The sequence below is a fragment of the Lygodium microphyllum genome, chromosome 18, assembly GCF_053477565.2.
Source record: "Lygodium microphyllum isolate KBCC chromosome 18, Lygodium_microphyllum_v1.1.10, whole genome shotgun sequence".
Lineage (NCBI taxonomy): Eukaryota > Viridiplantae > Streptophyta > Polypodiopsida > Schizaeales > Lygodiaceae > Lygodium > Lygodium microphyllum.
This window is the reverse complement of record NC_141152.1, coordinates 91,675,595-91,689,691: the sequence shown is the minus strand read 5'-3', so window position 1 is coordinate 91,689,691 and position 14,097 is coordinate 91,675,595. Positions and strand designations below refer to the sequence as shown.

At 41.8% G+C, this 14,097-nt stretch overlaps 1 protein-coding gene across 1 annotated transcript in view; it reads left to right on the top strand.

Annotated features, from left to right (window-relative positions):
• LOC148021150 (uncharacterized) overlaps window positions 1–10,025 on the top strand; it is a 77,460-nt gene extending 67,435 nt beyond the window's left edge. The window contains exons 3-6 of the mRNA XM_087698213.1: window positions 8,621–8,713; window positions 9,229–9,329; window positions 9,435–9,471; window positions 9,547–10,025. Of these exons, the coding sequence (XP_087554339.1) occupies window positions 8,621–8,713; window positions 9,229–9,329; window positions 9,435–9,471; window positions 9,547–9,665 (350 nt within the window). The 3' untranslated portion in view covers window positions 9,666–10,025. The remainder of the gene's footprint in view (window positions 1–8,620; window positions 8,714–9,228; window positions 9,330–9,434; window positions 9,472–9,546) is intronic.
• Window positions 10,026–14,097: the final 4,072 nt, after the last annotated feature.

Sequence of the window (14,097 nt, the reverse complement as noted above, 5' to 3'; positions counted from 1 at the left end):
ACCCCAGTAGAGATTCTGTTAGTGGATATTCTCGAGTCTTCGAGAGATGTAGTATGTTATTTGTTTTGTATGTTGATGACTTGATTATTGCACGTGCTCATACCTAGATGGTCGTAGAGACGAAGGCATCCCTATATCAAAAGTTCAAGATGATGGATTTAGGACTTCTCTATTTCTTTTTGGACCATGAGATTTTTCAGTCTCAGAGGGGGATTTTAATCTGTTAGCAGAGATATGTACAGGAGCTCTTGGTGACTTTTGAGATGGAGGATTGTCGATTCATTTCTACTCCTATGGATCCGAACTGGAAGGCCACTTCACACGCAGATTCTCCTTTGGCGGATGCTACTTGCTACCATCAGCTAATTGGCTCATTGATTTGGCTCCTCAGCACACGGCTTGTTCTATGTTTTGCTGTAGGTCTCTTAGTTGGGTTCATGAGTGCGCCTCAACAGGTGCATTGGCAAGTTTCTCAGAGAATACTAGGATATCTGAGGGGGACCTCTGACTTAAAGATTCATTATCCAGCAGGTGCAGGTGCTTCTGATCTTTTTCTTGCAGGTTGGAGTGATTCAGATTGGGTTGGCGATGTGGATCACAGGCGGTCTACTATAGGTTATTGTTTTACCTTGGGTGTTGGTTCTATCTCTTGGAGTAGCAAGAAGCAGCCCATGGTAGCCCTATCTTTGATTGAGGTAGAGTATCGAGCTGTGTCTTCTACCACATGTGAGACGGTGTGGCTTTGGCAGTTGTTGAAGGAGCTTGGCTGCCCCCAAACCCGTCCTACTATCTTGCGGTGTGACAATGGGAGTTGCATTGCCTTGGCACAGAGTTCCATATTCCATGCTCAGATGAAGCACATCGAGATCCAGTATCACTTCATTAGGGAGAAGCTTTTGGATGCGACCATTAATGTGGAGTACTGTAAGATTGAAGACAATCTTGCAGATTTGTTATGAAGGCACTTCCCCAGGCTTTGCTTCATCGACATTCCAGATCTCTACATTTGTTGCCTTGTCCAGGATCTGAGAGGGGGTGTTAGCAGTCAGCTCCTTGCCACGTCAGCAGTGCCACGTGGCAGTTTTGCCACGCGGCAGCAATCGGATTGTCTGTCTGATTGCAGGCGGTTGCATTAAATGTAGCCGACTTGCCTATTTTGACAATTTACGTGGCATTCTTTTCAGCCTTTTAAAGGCCGAGTTTCCAGCAGTTTTGATCACTTGTATTTGACAGATTTCAGCTTGCTGGTGACGGAGATAGCACTCGGGGCTGGCGGAGATCGAGGTCCTCAAGGCAGAGACATACACAGATATTCTCTCTACATCTGTGTATAATTCTGCATCCTTATACAACATTCTTCACTGCAGATTTTCTGCGTTTCATTGTGTCTCTCTCTCTCTCTCTCTCTCTCTCCTCTCTCCGTTCACTCTTTGTCACGGTCATTCACTTCCGCATTGCTTCACTCTGACAACACTACGCCTTAGGAGTCATCTTGTCCCAGCATGGAGATAATGGTCATATGCATCCAATGGCATTCCACTCAAGGAAGTTCTCCCCTCTAGAGATAAACTATTAGATCCATGACAAAGAACTCCTTGCCATTGTAGATGCCTTTTATACTTGGCGTCATCATCTAGAGGGTGCAACCCATAAAATTATCATCTACATAGATCAAGGTAGGTTTCAAGCACTCTTTGACGTCTGGGTCATTCGTCCATCTTTCGGTGCTGTCATCCATTATCACTTGATCCGGTGCCCTTAGTGACGCCTCTGGCTGTGTGCAGGGACTAATTAGTCCTCCTTCCTTGTATTTAGTACTCTTTCAAAGTTTAGTGCAAATTTTCTTCTTCCATTCCGTACTTTCATTGTAGTCCTTCTCTTCCCTTCTCTCTTTGTGTTTGTGTTTTCTCTTTTGTTGTGCACTCTTACAACCGGCTGTGTGGGCACTGGCACTGGCTCCCTCTCTAGTAGGACTTAGTTTGGAAGTTTGTAAGTGAATGAATGAATGAGGACTCAGGAGGGAGCTTGCCTATAAATAGCCCTAAATTTGGGAAAAGTCGACCAATTGAATAATTATAAAAGATACTAGTTGACTAGATTAGCAAATAACCAATAAAAACACTTAGCTGGCCAAAAATAGGCCCCAATAAATCAAGCGTCTATAGATTAATGTGCCCAATTCGCAAACTCACACGAGTTGACTAATTTATGATTTGATACAATACAATGATACAATGATAATGAGTCATCAGAGTCCACACAACAAAAGATACTCTTTTAAGATAATGGGTATCTGATACAATACAATGATACGACGACTTTGACTCTTTAGAGTCATGATCCATTCTGTCGTTTTTGGTAGCCACATCCAGGGTCTAAGAAGGGGTGTTAGCAGTCATTTGTGTCATGCACAATCATCTTTTGCTTGTGAGCCTCAGTTTGAGTCAGATGGGGACACATTAGGAGCTGACATTTTGTTTGTTTGTCATTTTATGTGTTTTGATGGATGTGGTTGTTGAGCTAAGAAATGCATTGCATGCTGATTACTCTCTTAAATAGCCCCAAATCATGCTTATTTAAATAAAAACACAAAATTGGTACATGGTTTGAGAGAGTTTCAGTGAAACCCTAATTTGGGAGGGTCCATCCACATCTATAAATAGACAGGCTGCCCTCGTTTAATCTTCATCCTTTCTATGCAAGTTTTTTGTGTTCACGCGAAGATCTTCGCCATTAGCCTTCCTCCATGTGGCTGTCTAGCCTGTGTGACTGCTTCCACCACACCGTTTGCTGCTCCAACCCTTGGTGACTGCCCTTCCAGCTGTTGCTTGCTGCTTGGCGCTTCTTTCACTGTTGCATTTGCCCCCAGACAGCCATCACTAGCCCTAGTCGACCCCTTTTCTGATGTGTTTGATTGTTTCAGCCATTGTTGACGTCCTTGTGCATCTCCATTGCTGTCACCAGGCATCCTACTACTTTCGGTGATCTACGATTTGATCTTCTACATCCTCCAATATACTTCGATTGGTGGTTACAACATTCAGAATCCTTCTTCGGTGGATGTTACACTCCGACACTCATTGCTCTACCCTTGAGCATTTTATACACTCTTACATTCGTTTACTTGATTCATTCACTTCAGAGTTCTCCTTTCCTCTCTATTTGTGTTTGTGTTTTCCATTTTTAAGTTTTGCGTTTTGTGTTTTGCATTTAGGTTTTGAGTTTTGCATGTCATTATCTGTGTCTTTGTGTTTCTATTGCAGTTGTACACTTTGTGTTTCCTCAGTGCAAACCCTAGCAATTTCCACACATGGTATCAGAGCCGGTGCTCTTGTCAAGAGTATCCTGCGGATATTGTGAAGTGCTAGGTTTTGTGCAAGGCACACGAATGACTCGTAACCGAATCACAAGGTCTTAGTCACCTTCTTTTCGAGGCCTCACGATGTCTTATCAGGCTTCTCCTATTAGCTAGTCATTTCTTGGACAGTCTGAGTAGTACGGCAGTCCACGCAGTCCATGTCAGCAGTCCGCCAGATTTGCTGTGCAGTCGGCTGCATTTAAGTGCTGGGATTTCCTATTTTTTTGGCTATTTATAGCTGGTGTCGTGGCTCACTCCAATATTCATTATTTAGATTCTGATCTTGAGATTTGTTGGCTGAGACAGACTGTGCTCAAGCTGACCGAGATTGAGGTCATCAAGTCGGAGACATATGCAGATATTTCCTCTGCCCCCTTGTGTATTTCTGCACTCTTATACAGCATACTACATCGCAGATTTTCTGCATTTACACACTCTCCTTTTCTCTCTCTCTCTTCTCTCTCTCAGTCTTTGTCCTATGCTTCTGCATCGTTGCACTCTGACATCTCCATCATTGGAGGCCTTGAGGAGGCATTATGAACTCAACGAGGAAGATGACACCCCACCTTTACCATCACCTTCTTTGTTTTCTTCTCTTATTTCAGATTTCAGTTTCATGACAAAGGTGGAATTTAAAGAGTACTTGTGCATCATGTCCTTCAATCTTCATTCTTTTGTCTTTTGTTGCATTTATTCTCACATATATATACATTTGCATCAATGCATTGGATATTCAATTAGCTTTTCATTTCCATTTTGTTTATTTTTTTGGAGCATCTCACTATTGACGTGTGTACTTGCAGATCTTCATCTCTTTTGTAAAGTTTTGTTTTCATAGTAGGGCTAACGTGCAGGTTTTTTTGCACTGGTCGTGCTTGGACTGCGCCTTGGGCGGATCCTGAGCTATTTCCACCAATAGTTTGTACACCACACCACCATTTCTTCATCACCCCTTCCCCCGTCTTCGCCACCCTTGAGTGGATGGGTAGCTTTTCTGTTTTGTGATGGGTTGGACCTAGCCATCCCTTCTCATTCTCCTATATTGTACAGTTACTTAATTGACCACCAACCATCTCTCCAAACATCTTTATATTTATTAAAAAAAAACCCCATATAGTTCATTGTGGTTTCATCTACCTTTACAGGATTTGGTAGGCCATTGGGTAGTCGACGTGCACCCTTTGTTTGATGCCTTGTTCTCTCTAGGGTGACTACTTGGACTCCCTTGGTAAGATATTGGTCGTCTCTGTAGTCTTGGTAGGCCACTAGGCAACCATCGCGTACCCTTTGTCCGATGCCCTAGTTGTTTTGGGGTGGGACGCCTTGGGTTGGCCTTCCTTTCTAGCTCTCTTTTGGGCTTGAGAGGGGGTGTTGAGCTAAGAAATGCATTCTGTATTGAATAGTCTCATAAACAGCTTCAAAACATGGTGTTGAGCTAAGAAATGCATTCCGTATTGAATAGTCTCATAAATAGCTCCAAAACATGCTTATTTAATGAAAAACGCAAAATCGGTGTACGGTTCAAGAGAGTTTCTATGAAACCCTAATTTGGAAGGGTCCATTCACATCTATAAATAGGCAAGCTGCTGCCATTCAGTCTTCATTCCTTCTATGCAGGTGTTTCGTGTTCATGTGAAGATCTTCGTTATCAGCCTTTCTCCATGTGGCCGTTCAGCCTTTGTGATTGGTGCCACCACTTTGTTTGTTGCTCTAGCCCCTAGCGACTGCCCTTCCAACTGCTGCCTACTGCCTAGCGCTTCCACTACTCCGTTTGGCCCTAGACAGCCATCGCCAGTTGCAATCGACACCTTTTTTGCTGCATTTGGTAGTTTCAGTCATTGTCGATATCTTGGTGCATCTCCACTGTTGTTGCTTTGTATCCTACTCCTTCCAATGATTTGCATTTTGGTCTTATACACCCTCCAACATACTCCAATTGGTGGTTATAACACTCGGATTTCGTCTTCGGTGGATGTCACACTCCAACACTCACTGCTCTGGTCTTGAGCATTTTGTACACTCTTACATTTGTCTATTCCATTGATTCATTCACTTCAAAGTTTTCCTTCTCTCTGTGTTTGTGGTTGTGTTTTTGCATTTAGGATTTGAGTTTTGCACGTCATTGTTTTGTCAAAAATAATAGGTATGCTATGATACCATGTCAAAATAAGTGACAGTGCAGAGAGAGCAGGGTTTGCGGGGAGTAATACAGAGTGTGTATAGCAAAAGTTAAGAGAGAAGAGAAACTTAGAAACATAAGAGGAACATGGTGATGATGCACTGAATCATGCTATAAGAAGAAAAGCTGATACATCGAAGCTGAAGCTCAAAAGATAAGTGCACTGTCCTGTTTGAATTAGGCAGCAGTACTTGTGGGAATCTGCACAGTGAAGGGAGCAAAACGTAGTCCTCGGGGCAGTGGGCTATCAAAGTAATCACTACTGGAAGGTGAAGGACAGCTGTTGAGGGAGTGAACTGCAATCCTTTGATGCCTTCAAAGATGTGGAAGATGATCACGAGCTGTCAAGGAAGCGAATTGCAATCCTTTGATGCCGAGGAGTGACGTGGGTAGCAAAACGCAAATCCCAGAGTATCAGAGTTGTCAAATGCAGGGAGAGCAGCCTAGATGTTGATGCCATGTGGATAATGATGACGCTAGATGATGGAGGATGAGTTGGGCTGCAAAAACGCAGGTCCCAACAGCCCGTGTGATAGACGAGTGATGAAATCAGTGATGATTGGAGATGGAGACCGTCACCAGAGGCTAGGATGCTGACGCCAAGTTGGAGATGATGACACTAGGCAAGGAGAAGGCCTCTAGATTGAAAAACGTAGGTGAAGGTGGAGCCTGAAGGAGAAGGGTGCTGACGCCAAGCAGATGATGGTGACGTTAGGTGGAAGGTGCTCCAAACGCAAGGCTTGATGATGGAACCAGGCGCCTGAAGTAGAAGAGGAAGGGCGAAGGCAGCCATGAGTCATGAACCGTAATGTCCTTCTGAAGGGGTGTGAGGGCAATGGAAGGGTTTGGTGAGTGAAGGGAAGTGGTGGTGATTGAAGAAGGTGGTGAAGAATGACTGAAGAGAGATTGGGGTGGTATGAATGAAGTGATTGCCTATTTATAGGCATAAGCTATCTAGGGTGGTGCACCACTGTGTGGGCGCCCACTGAAAAAGTGGCCAAAATCTGGACACCAGCCCTTTTTGGGGCTATGAGTGCGAAACCCTAAATGAAGTGTGTAAACTAAAGAAGTGGTTTCTCAACATGTTTGTGTCTTTGTATTTCTATCATGGTTATACACTCTGTGTTTGCTTAGTGCAAAACCTAGCAGCCTAGCAGTTTCTTCATAGTGGCAGCTCTCTCTAGAGTGTGCATTTCAGTGCATTAAAGTTCTAGTTAGTTTTGTGTTCAATGGCTGTTTTAGAGAGCCAGCTTAGTGGGTTTCTTTTTTATTGATGAGAGGCTGTGTTCACACCGTTTGAGGTTGGTGACTGGTTTTTGCCAATTGATTGCATCAATTGCAGCCTCAAGATCAAGTCGGCTAGATTTATGACAACATCATGGAGTAGTTGGTGAGTTCTTAGTATTTTGAGCTATTTATAGCTCGTCTCGGTCATTGGCATAGGCACATTGTCTTTCATGTGTCAACTCTATCCATTATCTAGTGCTTCATTCCATCATTAGCTCGTCTCGGTCATTGGCATAGGCACATTGTCTTTCATGTGTCAACTCTATCCATTATCTAGTGCTTCATTCCATCATTAGCTTGATTTGGTGTCTCATTGATGCTTTGGGCTGCGTGCAAGGATTGATGAATGTGCGTTGTATTCAACATTCTTTTGGAGTTTAGTGCAGATTTCTTCTTCCATTCTCTTCTCTCTTTACAGTGTCTCTCTTCCCTTCCTCTCTCTATGCTCATATTCTTCTTTCGTTGCACAATCTCAGATTTGTCCATAGAACCTAAGGTACCTTCTGATGCTCTAGTCTGGTCCTTGCCATCTCAGTCATAGTCTTATTCTTTCACTCCAAGATAGTGTTCTCGTAAGGCACCTTCTGATGCTTCAGCATGGTCCTTGCCATCTCAATTAGTAACTTCATCAAATTTGATCAACACCATTAAAGCATGTCAAAAACTCATGTCCTCGTGACAGTAGAGGAGATTGAGAAACATTAGAAATCATAGGCAAACCTTCCACAAGCATTGGCCTAGCCTAGCCATGTAGAAGAACTCAATGTCCCTTGACAAGGAACCACCATTTGAGTCAATTGAAGGCGTTGATAGTGGATGTAATAGCCATTTGTCCTTAAGCCGAACAAAACCGGCCATGCCACCAAAGAATATGGTGGCCTTGTTTGCATTGGTCGTCATTGTGGATTAGTTAGCATGATCATTGCCGAAGAAGCATGACACCATCTCATCTAGACAACATAGAGGTGGGGCTATCAAAGGCAATGAAAAGTGGCCACCAATAGATCTTGATGAAGCATGCTCGAAGCCACCATCCTCCGAAGAAGAGGCTAGGGGCACCAAAGATGCGCAGTGAACTCGTGAAACTTAGAACATGGTTGAAGCAAAAGATGAAGAGCATGTAGCTGCAAACCAAAGACCAAGCATCCTCCAAGCTTAAAAAGAAAGGCTCAAAAAAGCTAAGGTTAGGCCATGATGATGAAATCTCAAGCCACTCAAATAGAAAAGTCATAATGAAGATTGGTGATATTTAAGATGATTAGCAGAGAATAGAGAGATAGAGAATGGCCCCTTCGATACAGCTCTCTAAGGATGCAGCCCACTGCAAGCTTCAACCAACCTAAATGGCAGTCTTCCAGCCATGTCTCAGATGGCCTTGAACCTGCTCTAGCCAAGGATTTTCTTCCACTGCTGAGCAGATGGAGGCCTCTCATCATTCTTTCTACTGTTTCATTATTTCTGTTTTCAAATTAAGATCGGAGATATGCTTCCTGTGCTACCTTACATCACTTTTTACATCCACAAATCCTGGAATGCATGTGATTGTGGTAGATGAGATCTCAAGGACTCACAAGAACTCAATTAAATAACACTGATAGCTCCATTTTTGAACTAAATTTTGTATTGTTTATTTCTTGAATCTATTAAAGCTGTCATTCCTTCTCTGCTGATGTTGATGGCTTGTATTTACAAGGGTTTGATGATTCCTAAAAATCTTGCAATATATATCAGTAACTTTGTGGAGCCTTTATGCCTGTGATCTGATCCATGCAGCAGTGTTGGTTTTTTGTTGTTAGGATCAACTGCAATTGGAGTTACAGGTGGACTGTCATTTGGAATTGAATGCTGTGTTCTGCATGGAACAGAATTTGGACTTGAGAGGCTGCGTGGTGAGTTAGTTTATTATGTTTTCTCCACCTTTGTGTTGGGCAATTGTCTAAATACTATGTGAATCTGGGATGCAATCTTATTGGTGTTTTGCAATTGACGTTCAGTACTTGCGACTTGATATTATTGAGTTACTTTCGTAACTGCGGTGTAGAACTGGCAGTGCAGGAAGATCTGTTTGTGGCTCTCATTGAGTTGATTCCTGTTCCACCATTGTGGTTTGCAATTGTCTAATCTTAGTGGGAATTCTAGTTTGTGGTTTTGTGGGGAGAAATTTGGGCTGCAGAGCACAATGCAAGCCATGTTGGTGCTTGTGATGCATCTCTCTCTTGGGGAGCAAAAGTAGCTGATCCCACCGGGAAGTCTTTCTATTTTATTTGTGGCCTTATAGTCAATTCTTTTGATGACAGTGAAGGAATAATCTTCAGAGAGGCTTATGTTTTGGAACTTAAGTGAATACCTCAGTAACATTGTTTTAGACCTTAAATGAATAGCTCACTAACATTGTTGGAATCAGGTGTGCGCGACATATACAATTTAACAATTGCTGGTGGACTTGGTTTTGGTGCCCTGCACATTTTCTCGGCCGAAAACTTTGTAGCTATTACAAAACAGCAAGTTGAGTATTGAAGATGTGCACCCTTGGCATTGATTTTCTGTTTTTGAAGATTCTAATCGAAATGCTATCCCCATTTCTAAGCTTACTCTCTTACTTTTATGCAGTCAAGGTTTTTAGGGAGGTTTCCTTTGATGATTGCAAGTAAGACAGAGCATCCCTACAATGACCTTTCCCTTTTTTGCTTTGTTGTGATCACTGACCAAGCGAATCTGACAGTTGGTGCAGCTGTGGGTAGCTTTGCTCATGCTGCTGAATTCGCATTTTATCACATCACGACCATGGCACAGAAAAAGTTTGTCAAACTGGAAAATCCTGCTGGATCATTCGTACATTAAAGTTTTGATTATATGTGTGCAATGAATCATTGCAGCCAAGAGCAAGAGTATGCATTGCAGCCAAAAACAAGGGGATGCAGCTTAATATATCATCTTATTGATAATTTAGACCAACCAGGCTTTCTTAGCCTGCTGCGAGCAATGGAAAGCTTCTCAGAGATTGTGGCCTTTCATGCTGCACAATTTGGGCAAAAGATTTGGTAACCAGGCCATGTTAATCACGTTGTGGCATGTGAGCACAATTACACTTACGATTTACAGATGGAAGGATGCAGTTAACTTTTTCCTTACAGAAGGATAAAGGTATATAATCCTTTCATACCATCAAGGCAAATAAATGAAGTGGCAGTTTCATTCTCAGTTCAAGTATAGAAGATTAAATTCGATGCTTGCCATGATTATCAAACCAATGTAAAATGACAACCGAGAAATCAGGACCATTCAAGCCCTAAATTGGAAGCGTTCACACTAATTTTTGTCTTGTACTTTTGTAATGTTTATGCATGTAGACGTGCAGCTAGTCTTGTGCTGCTCAGTCAATTGATCACTATGCATTGATGTGTTGCTAAAGGCCCACCTTGGAACTGCTCACACGCAACAGTAGGCCATATTGACCATAATTCGTCATTAAATTTCAAAATGCAAGGCTTCCAATGGCCCGCTTGTAAGTAATGAGAAGCTTTGGTAATTGTGTTTGTTATATAAAACACAAACCTTGCCAGTAATGAAACACAAATCCATGAAGCTTAGGTTTTTCTTGGTTATTCTATAAGATGCAAACCTCTTTTCTATTACCACAAACAAAAACTTGGGAGATAATAAGAAACACATTTCTTGTGACTAAATATAGAGTACTTTTATGCAAATGAAAATACACACACACACACACACACACACACACACACACACACACACACACACACACACACACACACACGCCCACGCACTCACAATAAGAAGTGTGTTAATGTCTTTAAAAGGCCAATGTGGCCTATGAGAAAGAATTGTATCTCTTACCTTAACAGAAAGAAAAGATAATAGGCATGTCTATAAGAGAAGATGTTAGGTGATATTCCATATAAGAATGTCTTTGGTGTAGACATAAGTGATATCACTAGGAAAAAGAAAAAGAAAAAGAAATATATTAATATATTATACTTCTTAATGAAGAATCTCCCACAGGTGGAAATGTAGCTCTGTGTGGTTGAGGTGTCTTAGTATATGTCTCTTGTGGTGCTCAAGAATAGCTCTAATTTGTTTTTGACAAAGGTGTTGCAGCCTCTTCTTGGGTAGGCATGGGTATTTTGCTCGATTGAGTGTTAGCCTTGTTGGTTGTCTATTAATAGTGGTTGCCATCCTATGCATGATTTCAATTGTGATGGTAATCTAGATGTTGACTATGATGAGTTGATGATTCAACTTTCTTTTTCCTCTCTCCTGCGTCTAAACTTAGGACCTAGCATTGTGAGGCAATTGTGTTGGAGGGATTGGATACATGCCGGTAGTGGATGGGATGGCAACGACAACATTGTTAAAAGTACTTTTTTGTACTAGCATTGTTGGTTTGTCTTGAGTTGAGACATCCTCTCTCGCGTCTCAAGTCAAGACCTAGCATTGTGAGGCAATTGTGTTGGAGGGATTGGATATATGCCAATAGTAGATGGGATGGCGATGGCAACATTGTTCCATTGGGAGCAACGCATAGGGTTTGCTTTGAGAACGGCAAGGAGGTTGGCTTTGTGGTTGGCTACCCAACCATCATCACTTCTACCCCATGGGTAGCTTGGGCAACTCGTTTGACTTGCTACATGTTTAGTTTGATCTTGTCTATTCCTTCCCTTCGTTAGGCAACTCATTGACCTAGGAGGGGTTGCCTCATGCTAGGATAGGTGGGTGGTAGATGCGGGTGCGAGCCACTAGAAGCACCTCCTCATCAACTCCACCTACATCTCCATGTCAGATCGGAGGTTTAGGCCTCACCCATGGATTCCCCTAGGAGTAACCAAAGCTTTCTCAGATGTTGTGTAGAGGCTTTGCTCTTGCGCTTGGCACACGAGTCTTAGAAGGACAATTAGCACGATACCAATGTAAGAGTCTCACAATGTCGGAGGTTTAGGCCTCACCCATGGATTCCCCTAGGAGTAACCAAAGCTTTCTCAGATGTTGTGTAGAGGCTTTGCTCTTGCGCTTGGCACACGAGTCTTAGAAGGACAATTAGCACGATACCAATGTAAGAGTCTCACAATGAGAGCTAGCACGACAAACCAAAAAAGGGAAATCTCTCTCTCTCTCTCTCTCTCTCTCTCTCTCTCCGTCTCTGTGTTTGATTTTTTCTTTCCTCTCTTTTGTTTTGAGCGATTAAGGTGTGTTCCTATTGCTTTTCTAAGTATATATAGTATAGATCTTGCTTGGCATAGGACAAGCATGCATGCCCATTGTGATGGCTTGGAGGGAGGATCTCTAAAGTTGCTTGAACTGACATACCTATACAAGGGTGGAAGCATAGTTTGATGGTATAAAATTGTACCCATTTTTAATTTTCCCTTTTGGTTCTCTTTGGCAAACTTGGAGGGAGTTTGATATTTCTTTTTATGCCATCAAAGTTTGAAAATAACCTTTGTAATAGAAATTTGAAAAAAAAAAGAATCCCAATCATGGCATGAATATTTGACAATTTGAACATGTGGATAGTGGTGGTTGCATGCTAGCTTTCTTTGTATAATTTTTATATGGCACGTAAGGTCATGCATACATATACAAGGTTGGGAGCATGGTTTGGTGGTACAAAAATTGTACCCATTTTTAGTTTGTCCATTTGGTTAACTTTGGCAAACTTGGAGGGAGTTTGTTATTTCTTTTTATGCCACTGAAGTTTTAAGAAACCTTCACAATAGAAATTTGAATTAAAAAAGAAACGATAGGAATCCTAATCATGGTATGAGCATTTGACAATTTGAATGTGTGGATAGTGGTGGTTGCATGTTAGCTTTCTTTTTATAAAATTTAATATGTAATTTTAGGTCCTCATAGCCATACAAGGGTGGAAGCATGATTTGGTGGAACAAAAATTGTACCCATTTTTAGTTTGTCCCTTTGGTTCTCTTTGGAAAATTTGGAGGAAGTTTGATATTTCTTTTTACACCATTGAACTTTCAAGAAACCTTTATAACATAAATTTAGAATAAAAAAGAACAAACGATAAGAATCCTAATCATGGTATGAACATATGATAGCTTGAATGCGTTTATAGTGGTGGTTATGCTTTTTCTAAAATGATTTTTTATATGTTATTTCAGGTCCTACGTGGGACCTTTTCGCCATCTCTACTTTGCTCGATGACCAGTGTCTTCTTCTAGTATCCTCTTCCAACTTAGTGAGAACTCTTTTGCATAAGCTCTGCTTCGCTCGATGACAAGCATCTTCCTCTAGCTCAGTGGGGACTCTTTTGCCTAGGCTTGTGCTCTCTTGTTTTAGTTGAAGGTGTCAAGCTTAAAGCTATTAGCGTTCCATGTGCAATTGCTATATATGAGGATACCAACATGCAAATGCACTCCAAGGGTGATCCCTAGAGTTGCTACTAAGAAATGGTCCAAGAAAAAGGGGGCCAAAACACCCGCCAATTGTTAGAAGGTGGCCAGTAGTACCAAGGAGCGATATAGCAACATGGGGTTTGGAGCATTGACATAGGACATAGCTCAATCATTTGAGAGGATAGATGGTTTCTTTAGTGAGATCATGAAAAAACCCTCATTTGTGCATGAGAACAGATCAACAAAACAAAGAAGAGGGGTAAGTAGTTGCATGAACAAATATAGGTATCTATAGGATGAATTTTTGGTGCTTTGCAGTAAGAAGAGGGGTAAGTAGTTGTATGCTTAGATATAAGTATCTAAAGGATGAATTTTTGGTGCCTTGTAGTAACTAGTTAAGTACTTATGCATTGCAAGGAAAAACAAAAAGGATGAGTACCTCATACTCACCAAATTCTGCTATACAACAGAGGAACTACTTGAGGAATATGACCTTTGCCTTGAGGGGAAGGTCACTTGAGACTTGACGGATGCGTATCTTCTCAATGCTCACAATGTTCACGCTATGGCATCAAAAGAATGCCAAGCTATACCTAAACTATTTATAGCTTGGATTTTTTGAGGACTGTAAACTATTTTTCCATAAGGTGTACTAGGCCCCCCCATCATATGGGGAGATCATGACAAACTTTGCTAGGTGCTATGCATTTGAGATGTACAATGATGCAAAAAAAGGCCCATCAACACATAAGATAGCATGGGCAAAGTTTGGGGTTAATGGGCTAAACATGTGCAAAAGCAAGCGTGGAGGGTTGGAAAGGAAGCTGGACAATTGGAGGAGGGCAAACGACATACTTTAGTGTGGCTTGTATAGGTTGAATAAAAAGATCGACTATACACAA